We start from the raw sequence: 18,754 nt of genomic DNA, 5'->3' as shown, positions 1-18,754 counted from the left end.
GGAGTAATAGTGCTTTAGTTAGGATTAGATTATAGCTGCAATATGTTATTTGGTTAGAAAGCAGACACAAGTGATAAGTTTTTTGTACTTATCAAATGCTACATTCCATCGCTCTCTTGTTTGGCTCCTCAGAGAATACAGTTCAGCTACAAACAGGTGCTTCAGCTTCCTTAAACAAAATAAAAATATTCATATTATAAGGCAGGAAAATGTCTCCAATTTACATTTAAAAACAGAACTAAAACCATGATACATACAGGTGCAGTGAAACACTGCACATTTCAAGATAGATATCAACCTTCAGTGTCTACACTGTACACACCACGTAGCCACACCCTTAGTTTTGTGGCTCAGTAACAAGTCATAATCAGTGTCACACAAGATATTTCTCACAGATAAAAGCTGTGTTAAAAACTTTCATGAATCTCATAGCTCCATTTTCCCCATCTTATCATAAGTAACACCATCCCCTTGTACAAGTCTGCATCTTCAGTGGCAAACCTAAAACTTAAATTATAGCTACAAATAAATATAGTTGCCTTTGTTTCCTTTTTGACAGGAAAGTAAAAACACGTGTTTATATAAACCACGTTTTTTTTTTTCTTCTCAAAATTGGGAATGGCGGGTCTGGTGTGAGACTAAGTCAGACATTTAGAAACGGGTTTGTATGTTTATATAATCCATGCTCCTGTAAAGTGGCCAGGTTGAGACCTCTGTGCTGTCACAGGCTGGAGGGTTGGGCCTGCTGCTGTATCTGTGTGTGGTGGCTTGGCTGAGCTTGCTCACAGTCTTTAGGCCCCTCCTCCACCCCCCGGGCGTACATGAGGATAAGGGTGACGGTAGCAAAGGTAGTTGCATTCACAGGGAACGCCCGTAGCAGCGTGGAGGTGAGGCCTCGTGTGAACACCATGTAGCCCTCTCTCCTGATACTCTGTCGCACACAGTCGGCGATGCCGCTGTACTGGTTGACTCCACCCACCCCGTCTGCCTGCAGCCGCGATTTGATCACATCCACAGGGTAGGTGGAAAGCCAGGAGGCAATGCCAGCCATGCCCCCTGCAAACAGCAGTTTGGGGATCATGTAGCGGTCATCCGGCTCACAGCCAAGGCTGCGCGTCATCACATCATAGGCCAGGAAATACACTCCAAAGCCAGGTGTCTCACGGATTAATGTGGTGACCATGCCTCTGTTTACGCCCCGCAGACCCTCCCGATTGTAGATGCGTGCCAAGCAGTCCAGGGAATTCTTGTACAACTTCCTAGAAGACTTCTTCTCCCCAGTACCCTGCATTTGCATGCGGGTTTTAGCCAGCTCCATGGGGCAGCAGATGACACACTGGATGGCACCTGCTGCTGCACCAGCAAGGAACTGGTTCATGGGCGTGTCCTGTCCCAGCATCCGCATGGTGTTTCCCTGAACACCAAACACTATAGCATTGATGAATGTAAGGCCCATCATGGGGGATCCGATGCCTTTGTACAAACCAAATACCTGTGGAGAGGGTCAGAGACATCACATTAAACTAAATGTTTTCACACATCACTATAATCTAGCTGCCGTTAGCTAATTAGCTCAGTTAGCTGTACAGCTGGAACGTTAACCAAAAAGTGTCCGAGCATGGACACAGTCCCGTTAACTAACGGCAATTTACCATAGTTAGCAGCAATTACGGTTACTTCAGCAACAAGTAGCCTGAAGCTATGTGTCCATAACTCCGTAAGTCACCTGGGTACTATATATATATTGACATCAAACTGGCTATATAACAAGAACACATTGTTCCACTTTACTTTAGGAAAGTCAAGGAAATATTTTTTGACAATTATTTTAGTCTTATGAGTACACTTCCTTCTGCACGGTGATACGGTTGGCGGGTGTAGTTCGGTAGAAAGAAAAAAGTTCCTACATGAAACTGCTCAAAACCAGGTCTGTAGATTGTCCTGAGTAACCAGGTCATGATTTCTGGATTTTATTGACGCCTGGAGCACAAGCCGAGTGCCATCTAGTTCCATTATATTTTAGAGATGGCAGACATCTCTACGGCTGATATCTCCAACACTGGGCAACTCACACCAAAGCAATCTAGATTGATAAATAGCACTACCGGTAAGTGGACAACATTTTGATTTTTGGGGTGAACTGTCCCTTTAAGGTGTTCCATTCAGTGTTAAGACAGGTCAGTCTGATCTCAATGACATAACTGCAGACCATAACACCCGTGGTGGCTGGACCTTACTAAAGAAGAACCACTTGAAGAAATAAAAACATGTATTTCAATAAACTCTATAGACTGGAAAACCTTCACATACGACAGAGGCAAGCTAACAAAGCAAACATAAACATAGTCACTTATCAGTAATATTACTGCTTGCATATATTAGCATTAGAATTGTGTGGGAAATAAATCCACGTACCGTCTCCTGCCGTATGATGGACTGGAAACAGTGATAGGTCCCACGGTACAGAGGCTTATCAACACTCTGGACCTGCAGTCTCACCTGGGAAAGAAACTCCTCAGTGATTAGATAAACCACTTTCTCTACTGACATAGCAAGAAATTCGCAATGAGCACTGTTCACTTCAGTTAGCCATCTACAATGTCCAGTGATTACATGGCAACTACGTATGCTGAAAACACACAGAGATATCTCTTTAACAGTTAATAGTTTGTTTTTAAGTTTGTTATTATCTTTAAACAAGGTGCATTTAAACAGAGGATAACATAAAAAGGCCTAAAAAGTTATTATAAATCTCTCAAATGACATTGTGCCTTAAAAAAATTGCCCACCTTAACTGTGTCAAATGGGTGTCCAACCAAGACTCCAGCAGCACCTGGAGACAAAGGAAAGAACCATGAACAAATACAACGGACATTGATAATCTATCACTTGAACTTTCTTGATGAGTATTTTGTTCTGTAATAAAGGTGTTTTTGTATTATATAAAATCATATATAGCATTTATGTATCAAATGTAATCAAATAATTTGATTTTAGTATATGAGAGTATGGCACTTCCGTTCAGCTCATTTTAATCTCTCATAAACCCTCCAAACGTCATAATCATAAGAATAGACAATACTACCCAGTGTTATCTTAATCATAACATAAAAAGGCTGTGTGCCCTTGTCCTTAAAGTTTTTCAGACATCTGTGCAAACATTAACATGGGTTGTTTCACCTCTTTTACTGAAGTGTAATGGTTATTGAAATGCTAACTCTGCCTTCTAAACACAGCAAAACATTCTTGTTGGCCTCCCAGCGTTAGTCTCTGTTCTGTACAGTTATGACCAATAAAGTCAAAACTCAGAGACAGTTCAAACCTCTGCTGAGTCTTCATTACCCAGACAGTTACTGTACACATTTTTCTGATATAAAGAAATCTGGACCCACTAACACATCAGGCCTATTTAACCAGTTTTTGGGCTATATGACCAGTCTTAGTATGTCAAAACTCTTGCAGCTGGCATTGTTACGTCATTTCAGAGTATGCGGCCATCTCTTCCAGGGTAATGCTGCCTTTTTCGAGCCTGAGCCAGCTCACTAGGCATCATTACCCTCTAAAACTTTCCCCAGCGAGCCTGTGAAAGTTACATAACCTAGGCTTGTGCAGCACATGCCCATGGTCTAATGCCAGTGTGGGCTTCTCACCTCAATCTATGTGAAGCCTGATAAGAAATCCTGGACCGACCACAAACAACATTAACAGTTAGCCCAGAAACAAAGGAAGTACCTATACTACAATCCCAGGTATTACAGCGTTAGGTTTTAACAGACAAGGTGACGATTTAAATGTGTCTAACCTCAGACATTTTGCCATAACGTCTATGCTGTGGTAGCTATCTCTCTAACATATGTGGTTGTGTTAGATCATTGCGAGCAATGTTGCCAAATGAGTATGACAGCTTTATGACAGTATTGGATTTTTATGACTGTGATATTATCAGTGGATTTTCCAAAAGATGTACTATATCATGATATATATCAATATTGTGACATGAAATGACATATACCGCAGATGACTTTATCCATACATTACACCCCAGGAGGTTAATAACATCTAAATGTTCAAAACATCTAATGCTGCAACTAATTTTATTATTGGCTGATCTAATGAGTATTATTTTGAATTAATCATTTAGTCAATAAAAAAAACTGTGTGAAATGCCCATCGCAAGTTGGTAAACAAACAGTTTTTTTTGTAATTTTTGTTTTGAATTTATTGTTGATTGTTTTGTTAAAGCAAAAATATTCCAGATGTCAATTTAAGAATTACACACTGTTTTAAGGTTGAAAACATAATGATAAAAGTCCTAATGATATTAATAAAAAGTATTGGGAAAAAATAGACCTGATGTTAGTGGCCCACCTGTGTCACCACAGTAAACAAACCACAGCTTATCTGTCATAAGCACCTGCTTTGTCACCTGACCCATTTGTAAAAAGAGCCAACCAGGAATGAGTCCCAGCTGTAAGCCCGGAAAAGAACACAAGCAGGCGTGTGTTTCACACAATGACGAGCGGTCATTGACCTCAATGCACTGATATGATCTAAGTACAGAAAAAACAAGCAGACCAGGGTGTTGCATCATAGCTGTTGTAAGAATTATCTTCAGTGTGTCACTGTCACCGCCAAACTCAAAATGCCTCAGCATGCAGGCACGAATGTACACTTCAGTGGTTTCAAAAACGATCCCACTCTTAGCTAACTGGGTTTTGAGCTAAGCACAAACTAGGCCATCCAGCTTTCCATTTGACTGTACTTGGTTCCCTGACATTCTACCACACTGAGAGGGTGGCCAACCACATGGTCTGCCATGTGTTAAGAAAATAAAGCATGAGATTGGTCTGTGAAGGGGTGTGTACTGATTCATGTTTTCTGTGTATGGTGTGTGGAAACGTTTAATTGCCAAGCCAACCCAGCTTAAAGGCTCGGGTTGTACTTGTGTAGTGTTTGCATGCTCTTAACTCTAAACGGAGTGTACAAGTTACACCAGGGAGACATACAGAAGGTTGGAGCACCCTTGGTTAGCAAAACAAAGTCTTTTCCATGTAGACCTCGTGAAATGCTGTACATTGGACATACAAGAGACCTGTTAGATGCAATACATTTCTAATTCTGTATTTTAAAGTTAACATATTTAACCTAAACTTCTGTGTTAAGTTTTTAAACAATCACAAAAATTACTGGAGGGAAAATAACATATGATAAAAGGAAGTAAGCGTTTCACAATATGGAACTTCACATTGTCGTTTACACTATTTGACCCAGCAGCTAATGCAGAATGAGCCACTCACAACTTTACACTCAAAAGTCAAAGTTTGCCACCAGGTCAAATGCTATCAGCGGAACACGTTTGCTTTGGTGTGCAGACCTGCGGTGGGATTTCGAAAATGCACTTGTAATATTGTGATAGAGTTGCATCACATTAGTAAAGGGGATTTGCTTCTGTTATAAGAGAAACAGAGGGACATTATACCACAACTAGGTCACGCTATGTCTCAAATCAAGGTGTCTCTTTGTCAGCTTCACTCATCTAACAAATCACAAGAATAAGTGGCTATTACTAACACAAGTGCATCTGACGGACTTACCTCCCATGCATCCAGCAACGAAGTCCATCGCCGCTCTTCAACGTCACCTAGCTGCAGAAGGACTAAATATTACGTTTACGTTAACTACTAACTGAAAAAGCACTCAATGATTCTATGAAACGTTTTTTTCTTCTCAAAACTGTTTACTTCGTTGTGCAATTTACAGTAACCGTTCCTCTCCGTTTAATCTCGCTATTATGGACTAACGTTGATTCACACTTTCGGTTTAGCACCGGAGTTCAGTTAGCGTCTATGTTAGCTGGCACTGGCTAGCTAGCTAGTTCCGAGTCGTCCTCTAAGACCTGACAAGACACAATAATTGTATTTTATTTTTTACCCTATTATTTAGCTTGCTCTATATTTATCCTAACAAAACTCTCCTATTGACCGACACGACCTCAATGTACCGCTGTGGTGTTTATTGTCAATGCGGACAACCTCTCTGCTGTCTGTATCGAGGAGGTTTATTCTGTATCACGCAGGAAAGACAAGCTAGCGTTGCAGCAAGGTAACTAATAGGAGGCGGGAATTACCGGCTTTGGATAGAGTTTCTATCCAATCCAAGTAAAGAGATAACGCCGACACCCCGCGTCAGACCAAATCCGCATCATTCATTGGCTACATACCGCAAGGGCTCCCAGTGTTGAAATGCGTCACAAGTGCTGTGTGATGTTTTGCTTTTGAATGAAGTCTCGTTGCGTTTCAGTGGATGAAGGCAGTTTCATCATTTCACTTCATAGAGCCACGCGGTCCCGATCAGCTGCCTTCAGTGTTGCTGTTGAACTCTGTTTAGGATTGATTTCTCCCTAATGCATCAAATTCTAAATGATTCACTGTGACATTCTGTTTTTGCTCAATGTTTTTGATGTACGGTAAACACTTATTTACAGGTTCTCCATTCACCCCAAGTTCCTTCTTCTCAACTTCCACAATTTTCATGACCTAGTTAGGCTAAAAGCATATCGTGTCTCCAACTGATTTGACTGTCCAGCCAAAACGATCAACAACAATTTAGTCACAAATTTAAGATACAATGATTTAATCTGTCTGTGTTTCACGTAACAGATGTACAGCTTAACCCGGAACAGTGAGAGTAGTGCTGGCTGGTTTCTTCTGCAGCACCTAATGCTTGTGAGGCTTCCATTGGATGTTAACAGACAGCAGGATGCATTACACATGCTTGTGTTGAATGCTCAAACAACCAGATTCATTAATAATTCTGTGTGATATGAGCTAACGAGTTATCATATGAGTAAAGCCTTACACACACCCAGCAAGTAAGACTTACAAGATGCTGTGTCATCCCTGACTGTGACAATAACAAACACAGGAATTTAAGACTTTTTTTTTTTGTTTTTGTGAAAACTTTATATCTCATATTCTATTTGTATATATCTATGTATAAGTGCAATGTAGTTTATATAATATAATGTGTAATCTACAAATACAACACGTTTTTGTTCACTGAATACCTTAAGAAGCGGTGATAACAAATGCATTTTTAAGTGTTACCAATATTTCTATAAACCCAGAAGTGATTAACGTTGTCCATTTACTATTTCAGTGAAGTGAAGGAATTTAGTAGGAATTGATAAACAATTGAGGAAAGAAGGAAGACCATTCAATTGGTGCTGTTACCTACTTCACAATATGGGGTTTCAATATTAAAGGGTCAAGAAAAGTCAAATGTCAATTACATGTCATTTCTATTACTTGTTGCATATCTCTCTCTCTCTCTCTCTCTCTCTCTCTCTCTGTTGGGGGGTGGGGAGGGGGTTGTGGAATCTGTTTGATATATTGTTATTGTTTATTATTGTTTCCAAATAAATTCAATGAATTAAAAAAAAATCCATCTTTATTTTACCTGTTAATGAGCTAATTATGCCAATTACACAAATTGCCCAACATGCAACTTTTAGCAACCAAGTTGAATTTCAAGACAGAAAAACGTTTAAAACGATATAAATATTTGGACAGAAAGTAGTGTTTAGGTTGACTACACCTTTTAAAACTATAAGTAGGCTACTTGGACAGAAAGTATCTGGGTGGAATAAACCTTTCCAAACTGTAATTAACTACTTGTACTTAAATTTGTATTTTGGGGATAAACCTTTACAATTATAGGTAGGCTACTAGGACAGAAAGTAGGGTGGGTAGAATAAGCCTTTACAACTTTTGTGGTCATTCAATTCGGTACCTGTGGCGCTGTAGTGAAAATCTAGGACCCTAGAAATGCGGTCTTTAGATACAGTAAATCTTTCGGCCATCTTCGGGTAAAGTCGGGACAAATGTTTTCAGTCGACGCTGTACGTCACGGTCACGCATCTGCTACACACGTCATGTAACAGCGTACAGTCATATACACTCAAGGTTATGCTGCTGTTATGCAGCACATGCTAGAGGTACAATGGGCTCTTATCGACATCTGACAAGTATATGTTGTTTCGTCGCCATCTGACACGATGCATATCGCTGATTTTGTGTCTGGATCATTTGCAGGTATAGCTACGCTAGTTCAGAAAACGTCAGCATGAGCTGGGTGTTTGCTACACGGCTAGCTTACGTTACTGTATATGGTGCGATAACCATTAGAAGACGGATAAATTAAACCTGACGGTAATGTCTTGTAAAACAGTTTTTGCCTGTCCTCTTATGCATGGCATATGTGTAATGTTACACGTAAAATTTAAATCTGAAGAATTTCAGGAGAAGTAGAAGCAGTTACGTTAAACAAAACTGCCATAACGTTACTGTAGATAGTGGTCTGTGATCATTTCATTGAGAGAACAAAAATATTACGTCTTACATTACTTAGCTCAAAATCAAGTCTTAAAATGTCTTATTTTGTCCAGTCAAGGCATTCATTTTTAAATATGTAAAACAGATAAGCAACATAACATCACGTTTGACCTTCCTGTCAACTGCACATTATTAAAGGGCTGCAGTTCAAGCCCTTAGCCGTGAGCATCGCCGCTGTGTCTCTGCCGTGTCCTTGATGCTCTCTTTTCTGGGGGAATTATTGGAATTGTTGGGACCATAGTTCTATATCTATGGTTGGGACCTACTCTATCTGTAAAGTTGTATTGCGATAACGCTTGTTATGATTTGATACTATAAATACAATTGAATTGATTTGAATTGAATTGAATTGAATTGCATTTTCTCTGGAAACACACAGGGGCATGTGGAGTTGTAGTGGGCTATCCTCTGGATACTGTCAAGGTACACTAAGCTGCATGTATCTGAAACATGATATTAAGATGTCTATGTAACAAATGGATGCCATTTTTACATCATATTCTTTATCTTTCTAGGTCCGGATCCAAACCCAGACACAGTTCACTGGGTTTTGGCAGTGTGCAGTGGTGACCTTTTCAAAAGAAGGGGTAGGTGGCACTGGTGTAGACTGCATGGTGGTACCACGTTTTTTTTAGTGTGCCAGCTACAATATGTTCTCAAATGATTTTGAAAAGTAGTTGAGAGGCAAAAACACTCATTGGGTGGTTTATCATTAATCTCTCGTCTTTCCATCTTTCATTTGTGCCATCAGGTGCATGGCTTCTTCAAAGGAATGTCCTTACCCCTCACCACAATCTCTATGACTTCCTCTGTGGTGTTTGGCACATACAGGAACTGTCTGCAATGTCTGAGCCAGGCGCGAGGAGCTGGTTGTGGTCCCAACACCAAACTAGAAGTCTTTCTGTCTGGCTTGGTAGCAGGTATAGCTCAGGTAACAGAAACAGTCTCACACACCCTCTGATTGTCAAAAATTGTTGAATCGTGTGCCTTAAATAATGTGTTTAATTTCACCTGCAATGTACACTGTAAAGGGTAATGCAATGCATTGTTTACATCCACGTGTATATTTGGCACCTAAAACCAGGGGTGTGATTCTTCCGGATAATTCTGGAAATCCGGCTTTTCCGACCTGAAAAAGAAACTCTCGTAAATCATGGAAATCCGCTTTTTTTTTTTTTTTTGGGTGGTGGGGGGGGGGTTGTCGCAAGGCACGGGTCGGGGGTATTGGTAAACATAATGACCGGTCACTGCTGTCAACGTTTTTTGTGCCTCTGACTCGTGTCTTCATATCACTCCGCAAGTGGTCCATTAATTTGTCACGATGTAACTTCATTCAAAGCAGAGCTCCACCAAAGAGCCTGCAATCGTTGCGGAAGGTTATTTGAATACGAATTTTGGACATGTGGGGGCGAACTATCTTCTTAGCTGAAGCCGACAACGGGACAATATTTTTATTTTATGTTGGCAATGCAAGCTGAAGCAACGTAGCAGATGACGTTGAGAAGTTGCAGTGAGGAATATTTTAGGAGCACCATTTTCGGCAGTGTAGAAAGGTAGTGGCCCACACTAACTTAGTGTTGAGCCGGGAAACATGGCTAAAAGAGCTCTACAGCGAACAGATGTGCTGGGCAAGCCGTCAGTCGGTGAAAGCTAACAGAAGCTAGCTGGCGTAAGCTGACAGCTGACCAACGCTACCAAGTGATCGGCGGAGACAGGGAGTACATGTATTTGAAAGAGTCCGGCAGTTGTGGTAGACGAAGGTCCAGTCGGGAGTTTGGATGGAGAGTCCACTGAAGTCCACTGTGGTCTGAAGGGCTAATCCTCGCTAGATCACTAGCTAGTCGGAAGTTGACAGCTAACGTTAGCCAGCTGAAGCTAACAGTCGATCGATGGTGAGTAACGTACGTTACACAGGCTGGCAGCAGCACAGAGTCCAGAGTTGATAATGACCAACACCTAATCTTAAACTTAGGGTACTTAATTTACTACGACCCGATCAGAGGTTACTTAAATTGTGACGTTCAGTCAAAATCAAGCACGTCACCTTCAAACGGGATCTCTGTTTGCAGGGTTCAGGCTGGACCCTCCCGGTGATCATGCTGCTCTGGGGGACCAGCTGCACAGTGAGAAGCCACTGCTGACGGGCGCAGAGTTCTGCCGGAACTCCGACTGCTGTCTGTCCGCGCGGCCGTCTGACGGCATCAGTATTAAATTGAGACAGTTTCATTAGCGGTTAAAAACGTCTCGTTATCGCGTTAAATAGTAGTCTAATTCGGTACAGTTGGTTTTAACGCCTCATGCGAAGTGTAGGCCAATAGGAGTACCCATGACAACCCTGAACAAGCAGCGTCGCTCTGCTCCGTCTTTCTGCTGTGCCCCATTTACGTAGTAGTTTTACACTATGTAGGTTAAACTCTGCAATTAATCCGCGGTTCACATGTATAAATGAACTGTGGTGGTCCATTACACTGTAGGCTATATTCAACATCACTTATTAAGTAGCCTAAGTCAATCCTACAAACAACTGGACTTTAGTGTCAAGTGTTGTCCCGGATGTGAAAGCCCCCTTACTGCAATACTGAATATAATAATATTCCATTATATTTTGTATTTTGAATTGTTACCTGCCACCAGAATTTTGTGATTTCCTTGCAATAAATATTGACATTTCTACCATAAATTGGTGCCTAAAAATGTATCAGAATGCAGGAATTGAAGTCTTTTACCCTCAAAATTTCCTGGGGGAGGACACCCAGACCCCCTCCCCCCCTGCTTTGTGTGTTCCCGCAAAGACAAATTCTGAGCAAGGAAAAACCCTGAAGTATCATCACAGACAGCCATAAAAAACATTTAAATTGCAGAGTTAGAGTTAAAACGGATGAAAAGATGGAGAACCAGACAGACAATATGTACAGTGTCAACAGAGAGAAACACGGACAATCGAACAGACAGTGACAACATACATACTACGTACCTACATACTGTAGAGAATGACAGTAACAGCATACAAACGGCATAAATAAAAATTTGTTATAAACGTGTGCTCTTTAAAAAGTAGAAAGCATTGTTTGCCAATTACATTAAATGTTTAAAAGTCTGTTACATAAGGTACTGCATCTGCACACAAATGTAATTAGTGAATGCACGTGTCCGTGGGTGGGGCTGCATGGGCGTGGTAATGTGGGCTGCTGTGGCTACAGTGCCAGGGCTGTCCGTGTGGGTGTGGTAATAAGGAGAGAGAATGGGAGAAGGAAGTTTGTGTGAGGTGGACCTGGTCACCACAGACCCAAATCTTCTCAGCTGTTGCTACTGTCATATGCTGCACTGTCTCTTCATGTGGCACAGTATTTATATTATAACAAGGTAATGCAATGTGTAATCAAGTGATGACTGATTAACAGTAATGTAAATGCTAAATGCCCTAATACCTGTTGATACTACAACAATGCAAAGTATAAGCTCTTAACCTTGCAGTTTTGCACATATCATGTAAGACTCAATTTCTCCATTTCTTTGCACAAAACTCTCCAGAAAGTGCCATTTAATGGTTTATTTTTCAAAAAAATGTCATGGGTGCAGCTTATATTTTCCTGCTTTTTTGTCCTTTGCCAATCACACCTATGTAAAACAGACACAAAAAATACCTTTTCCCTCATACCCCCAGACGTGTATAGCCTTGCAGATAGTTTTATTTGCCCAGGTTTTGAGATATCTGCTGTTGCGTCTCTCCTCATCTGCCTCCAACAGACGTCAGTGATGTCTCCAGGTGATATAGTGAAAGTACGTCTGCAGTGTCAGACAGAGTCCAAGCGAGGACCAACCAACATGCTTAAACCCAAGTACCGTGGTCCAGTTCACTGTCTGCTGAGCATTATCAAAGACGAGGGGTTCATGGGGCTCTACAGAGGAGCGCTCCCGCTAATGCTGAGAGACGGGCCGTCATTCGCCACATACTTCCTGACTTACGCAATCATCTGTGAAATGCTGACAGACAGCGGCCAGAAAAGACCAGGTGAGTCCACCTTTTATTTAAAAAAAAATAAAAATAAAAATAAAAAATATATATATATATATATATATATAAAAGGCATCTTTTTTTTGTGTGTGACATTGACTCTTCTGTCTGATCTGTATCAGCACTGTAAAATTATCTTCATGCATGTTTCAATATTTTTTAGTTACAGCCCGGAGTCATTTGAGGAATAAGTAAAATTATCAAAGTCACATTCATAGTTATAAAATATCTGTTAAAAGTGTGACGTCATACGTGATTATTGAATTTCTCAGTCACAGCTCTTTTTGGTGTTTATCTGCCTCAGTCATCATTTTGTATTACGATTTAAATTGAAAGTGTTACATAAGCTGTAAACTAGCTCATATCCTTGAGGTTAACATAGCCATTGCTTCCAAAGAGGAACACTACCAAGGCCAACAAGCACCTCCAAGGGCAGCTTAAACTCTTTCCCCTTTATATTGCAAAGTGCTTGAGGATTAAAAAGTTAAAAATGTAAATGTCTGTGTTCACTTTTAACGTCAGTGTCTTTTCATTTCCTCCAGGTTGGAGTGGTGTGATGCTGGCTGGTGGAATAGGAGGAATGGTAGGTTGGACTATAGGAACACCCATGGACTTCATCAAAGCCCGTCTGCAGATGGACGGAGCGCAGCAGATGAAGCGATACAAGGGTTTCTTTCACTGCATCTCTGAGATAGCGAGGGTGGAGGGAGCAGGGGTGTTCTTCAAGAGCTGGGGCATCAACTGTCTGCGTGCATTCCCCGTCAACATGGTGGTGTTTGTTACATACGAGGTTCTCAACGGTTTCCTCCAAGCCGACAGTGTTGACCCTCCTCGTCTAAGGTTCGAATAGCATCGACTGACTCCATTCTAAATCCCTCATATTAGTTTGCCTGTTTATGTATAATGCTGGTGTTTTACATACATGATGGCAAAGACATTTGCCATTTGAAAATGTCTATTGCATTGCAATATTTTCATGGAATTATTATATTATTATAGTCATCCTTTGAGCTGTCAGTTATATGTGTAACATTCAGTTAGGTAGGGTAATGTATCCTAATATGCTCAGGGGGTAATTTGACCGTAATAGGAACTGTTGGTACCATAGATTGGACCAGCAAACCTCTGACCACTAGATGGCCTCCCTGGCCAGCTGGTCACCGTTTTTTCTTCTCTTGCGGTATGTTTATGACAAGAAAACAGTCTGCATGACTGGTGAAGTTTTTCAACAGAAGAGCAGTGCACCAAGAAACCTCAACAGATTTTAGACTGCAACACAAAATAAGGTATAATAGACTGTATTCAAGAGCATTTAAGGCCTTGAGTTTAGAATTTGCAAATGAGCCGCAGCACGCACAATTGACAGTATGATACCCGTCCTGTTCCTCGCTGCATTAATGCATATTATATCAACCATGACTCATTTCCAGATCATTAGCTAAATGGCTGGATAATCTAAATAAAACACAATGTGCCGATATTATAAACCTTGATGAACTGGATTGATGAGATTATTCTATAAATAGAATTATTAAAAGAATCAGTAGACCCAGGGTAATCAGTAAATGGTTTTATATCACTATTACACACTACAAAAGTAAATGCTGTTATTGTTGAAATCCTCAAAGCAAATTGTCTGTAATCAGAAGATGGAGACACCTCATAAACTTATTTGTTTTACTCCATCTTCCTCTCAAACATATAGAATTGTTTTTACCCAAAATACAACACGCACATTTTAATTACTACTGTCTACTACTGCTACTGACGTGTAGACATTTTAAGGGCATAGGTTTGGCATCAGAGTGGGGGACACAGTGAAATCAGCGTTCCTTTAACAGGAGGAAAAATGTAAATGATATTTTGTGTAATTTATTTATATGATTATATGAACATGCTTATTGTGCCTTCCATAATAAAGGTATCTAAATCTTTTGAATCTCTGTTTTATTACAGAACAAATGCTACTAACCAATAGAGTCACACAGCTTAGACTAGAGTGGAAAAAAGCTAGGAAAGATAAATCATTTTAGCAAGCTGACACTAATATTTACTCGTCGAAAATTCATTATTGTATCAAGAGCACTCTCTTTTACGTCCTTAGCCCTGGTTAATATAAAATACTAGCATATTTGAAAGATTTTATTATAAATACACCTGTAAATGAAAATGAATGCAGGAGTAAGGAAGTAAGCAAGTGACTACAAGTTGCAGTTTTTGGAGCAAAGGGGCACAAAAAATATATGTTGTGAAAAGTGTGAAAATGTAATCTTAGGTCAGCCATTATTTTAAAGATGAGAAAATCGTTTACAGTAGCCTATAATGTTATGAAGTATTCAGATCCTTTACTTAAGTAAAAGTACAAATACTACACTGTGAAAATACTCCACTACAAGTTAAAGTCCTGCATTCAAAACCTTAAGTAAAAGTATTAAGTATTATCAGCAAAATTGAAGTATCAAACGTAAAAGTACACAATGTGCAGTAAAATGTTCCCTGTCAATATTTTTCTTATTACGTGCTGTTTTTGGATTAATGTGACTGCTGCATTAATGTGTACGTTGCATTTTGCTGCTGTAGATGTTTAAGGTTGTGCTCATTTTAACTCCTTCATATGAAGCTCAGCGTAAATTCTTTCAGGGAGACTTCAATTTTAACTTCATCACATATCTCCTAAACTGATCAGCTGTTTTCGAGGCATTCACATTTCAGTTAAACCAATCAGAATCGGCCATGTAGTTCACAAGCCAATCACAGCATGACATCCCTGCTTTAAATCTGTTCTCTCTTCTGCGGCTGTCAGTTGTCATTTTAGGCAAAGAGTGCGACCCTCCTCCTCCCCCCCCTAACACCTCCAGGCATCTTCACCCACGGCACCCTGGGTTTTCTTCTGGCTGACCGCTCCCATCGACTCCTTCGATCCGGTCGTTGTGCTCCTTCACCACCACCACCAGTGTCTAGACTCCATCGGGGGATATGTCTGGGTTTCTCTACCCCTTTAAAACATATATATTTTATACGATGGAGTCTAATCTCCAAAGACTTTGTACATTTCATATTTTGCATATGTAGCTTACAAATAAATCTTTGCATATCTGCAACGAAGTCTCTCCTGATTGAAATACTGTTAGGTAGTTTAATCTACAGCAAGGCGTCATATTCTATAAGACCATCATATGTTTGTAGTGTTTCTGTCCTGTGAGAGCCACATACAGTATCTCTAAAAAGTCAACTTTTCATGGTCAGAAAATCAACCCTTTTTTCAACTATATGATGATGCATTTTCCAGCTGATTCACAAGGGGTTTTAAATACTTTGTTTAGCTTAAAAAGTAGAAGAATTTTCTCAACACAAAGGAACACTTCATCCTTTAGTTATAACACAAACAGTTAAAATTAACACATCTTGAGTTTTTTTTTTGCTGGACAGGAAGGGAATGAAAAACTGTAATCTGTGAAGAGCTGTCAGAGAAATGTAGACAGTCGAGTAAAAAGTACAATGTTTGCGTCTGAAATGGAGTGGAGTACTCTAGTATAAAGTTAGTTACTTTGTACTGATGGACACCCCAATAGATTGCTTAAATCCTAGGTGAGTAGTTAATGAATATATTAATAACATTTTAATTTCTGAGTTTAAAGGAATGCACATGTTACAGTAATAAATGGAATGCTGTTACAGTTGTGATCAGATTACAATTGAATGAGACTTGTTGCTTCTTCAAATGTGGACAAATTGCACCTCCAGTGTATTAAATAAAAGCACAACTTAATCCTTCCATTGGTCCTTCAATTAACTAACTGAACAGTAAATGAATGTAGGTATAAAAGTGGGCTTGAGTTTGAGTTGGAAGTGGTGTGTGGAGAAAACAAAACAAAGGGAAGGCAAGAATTACTATCTGCCTGAAAGTTACATCCTTTGCAAACGTTTCTTGAAGCCACCTTTTATATTCCCTTCCAAATTCTAAGTAAGAGGAACAAACAAGCCTATTGTTTAATGGAATAATTAATGCATTTTGAATTAGATTATCCCACAAGCAATATCAAGTGAAATCTAGGAAACATTTTAAGAGCTGTTTGAGTAAACCGCCAATTCTTCGACCAGCCTACAGAGATTATTACTGCAATCATGCTATCTCTCTCTCACTCTCTATCTATGGGTTCTTGTTGTGTGAACTGAATTATGAACTCTGCATGAGAAATGTGTTAAATGATTTGTTTTCATCAGTTTTACATGTGTAATTGACTCGTGTTTATTAAAAACAATTAACACATTTCAGTTGAGTTCTTTATAATGAGGTTTTATTGCACTTATGGTGGGACATGAGTGCAATAAAGCCTCATTATGAAGAACTCAACTGTAATAATTTAATTGCTTTAGGAATACTCAATGGATAAAGTGGGGTCATATTGGGTGAAAACCCAGAAGATTACACGCTGTAAACAAGAAAAAACAAAACAGAAAAGTCTTTTTAGCATATTGTTTGTTGTTGTGCATCTAAAGCAATCAACTTTTACAGATGGCAAGTTGTACAAATATTAGTTGGTGTTAATTAGTTTCATGGGTCCTAACAGAACAATTGTGAGAAGTGCTGTGTAGTTCACAGCTGTTGATCTACAAGAGTTGATGGTTGAGGAAAAAGACAAGTTAAAAATGTAAATGTCTGTGTTCCCTTTTAACGTCAGTGTCTTTTCATTTTCTCCAGGTTGGAGTGGTGTGATGCTGGCCGGTGTAATAGCAGGAATGGTAGGTTGGACTATAGGAACACCCATGGACTTGATCAAAGCCCATCTGCAGATGGACGGAGCGCAGCAGATGAAACGATACAAGGGTTTCTTTCACTGAAGAGTGCAGAGTTTGCTGAATCTGAACTCCTTTTAGTTCAGTTCCAAGCCAGTGCCGAGCTTCATAAACCAGGCTTTTCCACAATAGGATACTTGCTGAAATTCTAGGAATTGCAGACTGTACTGTGAAACTAGAAACCCACTGAATGTTGCCTTTGTTAGCTGCTTTCAATTAAACCCTGATCCCTATGTCTTTTCCCCCTTATGCAACAACAACACGCAATTATGCAAGCATCTAAAGATCTCACTGAATAAACCGGTTGGTCATGAAATAACTAGAGTTGAGTGACACCTTTTCACTGATATAAAATTTTAACATTTGCAAGGCTTCGACATTGTCGTATTTGCATACATACCACGCTCCTGGGGATGAAGTCAGAGCTACACAAGAGACATTTTATAGTATTTGTCAGTGATGAAAAAAGATCTGTTCCTGACCTGGATTATTACATTTGTTTGGATGATCTTCATTTTAAATAGGTTTGGCAACCAGATAGTATCACTTCTGTTAGCAGATCATGCAACCGATTATTGTTCCAGTGGTGAATATTGTGTTGGTGGCATTTTAATAAGCAAATCAGTGGGATGAGTTCTAGCATAGGACTCACATCAGAAGAGCCTTTTATGTCTTTCAACTATATCACAGTATATTTTTCTGTGATGGCCTATGTTGCATATTCTGGGATCACATAAAAAGCCCTCATCAATAGCTCTAAATAATCAAGAGGCACATGCTGTGGAAAAAATATAATTAATTCCAAATAATTGTTTCAAAACATAATCTTAATTTTTATGGCTCTCCAAAGAAGTGCTGAAACACATGATAAATCAACCTCCAGGGTTTGTGTGGGTGATTAAATGATGGGTGTTCACATAATGTTAGAAAGATTCATTTTGTTGTCAGAATCGGTACTTGGTAACTGCCACTTGGGCCCCCATTCACCAATTGCTGTTTGGGCTATTTTGGGAGCTCTGCACTCCCCTGTTAGTGACGTGTGCTGCTGGGTAAATTTGCAGCTCCGGCGGCCTGGGTCTGCAACCTCAGATGGCACCAATCGGGAGAATAAGAATGGGTGGGAGGGATGAAAAGGAAGGGTAACAGAAGATTCTAGAAGGAGAGGAACAGAGTCGCAGGGACTGGACAGAAAACAAAAAAAATATAACTATTGCAAGATGGCACGAGGACAAGAGTGGGGTTTTAAAAAGAAGATATGATGTTCAAAATGGCAAAAATAGAAACCAAAATAACAATAGAAATAGGTATTTTTTTAGGTGAATCTGAAGAGGAAAATCTGTTTGCATCAGATGAGAGGGATGAAGGCTGCATTCATGAGGAAAATTAACTTTATTCTTACTGATGACTAACAAGTGTAGGGAAGAGTAATAGATGATGGAGGTGGAGTGGGGGCGCTATTGTACTTCATACTATCTGTGGCAAATGGAAGGAGGAAAGGACATACCGAAAAAATGCAAATTCTGCCTGAAATGTGATGTTTTTGTATTAC

The 18,754-nt window shown here is 39.8% G+C and overlaps 2 protein-coding genes across 5 annotated transcripts; one reads left to right on the top strand and one right to left on the bottom strand.

The window, feature by feature from the left end:
* Window positions 1-341: 341 nt before the first annotated feature.
* On the bottom strand, window positions 342-17,868 carry slc25a29 (solute carrier family 25 member 29). 2 transcript variants are annotated; one of them, XM_031321739.2, is made up of 5 exons: window positions 17,858-17,868; window positions 5,595-5,645; window positions 2,790-2,833; window positions 2,416-2,499; window positions 342-1,492 (listed from the first exon to the last, which is right to left on the bottom strand). In XM_031321739.2, exons 2-5 carry the CDS (start codon window positions 5,620-5,622, stop codon window positions 722-724), a joined length of 927 nt encoding a protein of 308 aa, XP_031177599.1. In that variant the 5' UTR covers window positions 5,623-5,645; window positions 17,858-17,868; the 3' UTR covers window positions 342-721. The 2 variants fall into 2 exon arrangements, with proteins under 2 accessions (XP_031177599.1, XP_031177597.1); XM_031321737.2 differs by lacking the exon at window positions 17,858-17,868 and having other exon boundaries at window positions 5,595-6,103.
* Window positions 7,888-17,265, top strand: slc25a47a (solute carrier family 25 member 47a). 3 transcript variants are annotated; one of them, XM_031321742.2, is made up of 6 exons: window positions 7,888-8,093; window positions 8,773-8,816; window positions 8,909-8,980; window positions 9,145-9,324; window positions 12,141-12,405; window positions 17,111-17,265. In XM_031321742.2, exons 1-6 carry the CDS (start codon window positions 8,057-8,059, stop codon window positions 17,248-17,250), a joined length of 738 nt encoding a protein of 245 aa, XP_031177602.1. In that variant the 5' UTR covers window positions 7,888-8,056; the 3' UTR covers window positions 17,251-17,265. The 3 variants fall into 3 exon arrangements, with proteins under 3 accessions (XP_031177602.1, XP_031177601.1, XP_035864734.1); XM_031321741.2 differs by lacking the exon at window positions 17,111-17,265 and adding an exon at window positions 12,951-14,343; XM_036008841.1 differs by lacking the exon at window positions 17,111-17,265 and adding an exon at window positions 12,951-14,343 and having other exon boundaries at window positions 7,910-8,093; window positions 9,225-9,324.
* Window positions 17,869-18,754: the final 886 nt, after the last annotated feature.

This window comes from Sander lucioperca, chromosome 13 (genome assembly GCF_008315115.2).
Source record: "Sander lucioperca isolate FBNREF2018 chromosome 13, SLUC_FBN_1.2, whole genome shotgun sequence".
Lineage (NCBI taxonomy): Eukaryota > Metazoa > Chordata > Actinopteri > Perciformes > Percidae > Sander > Sander lucioperca.
The sequence above is the reverse complement of the archived record's forward strand: the minus strand, read 5'-3'. Positions and strand labels throughout refer to the sequence as shown.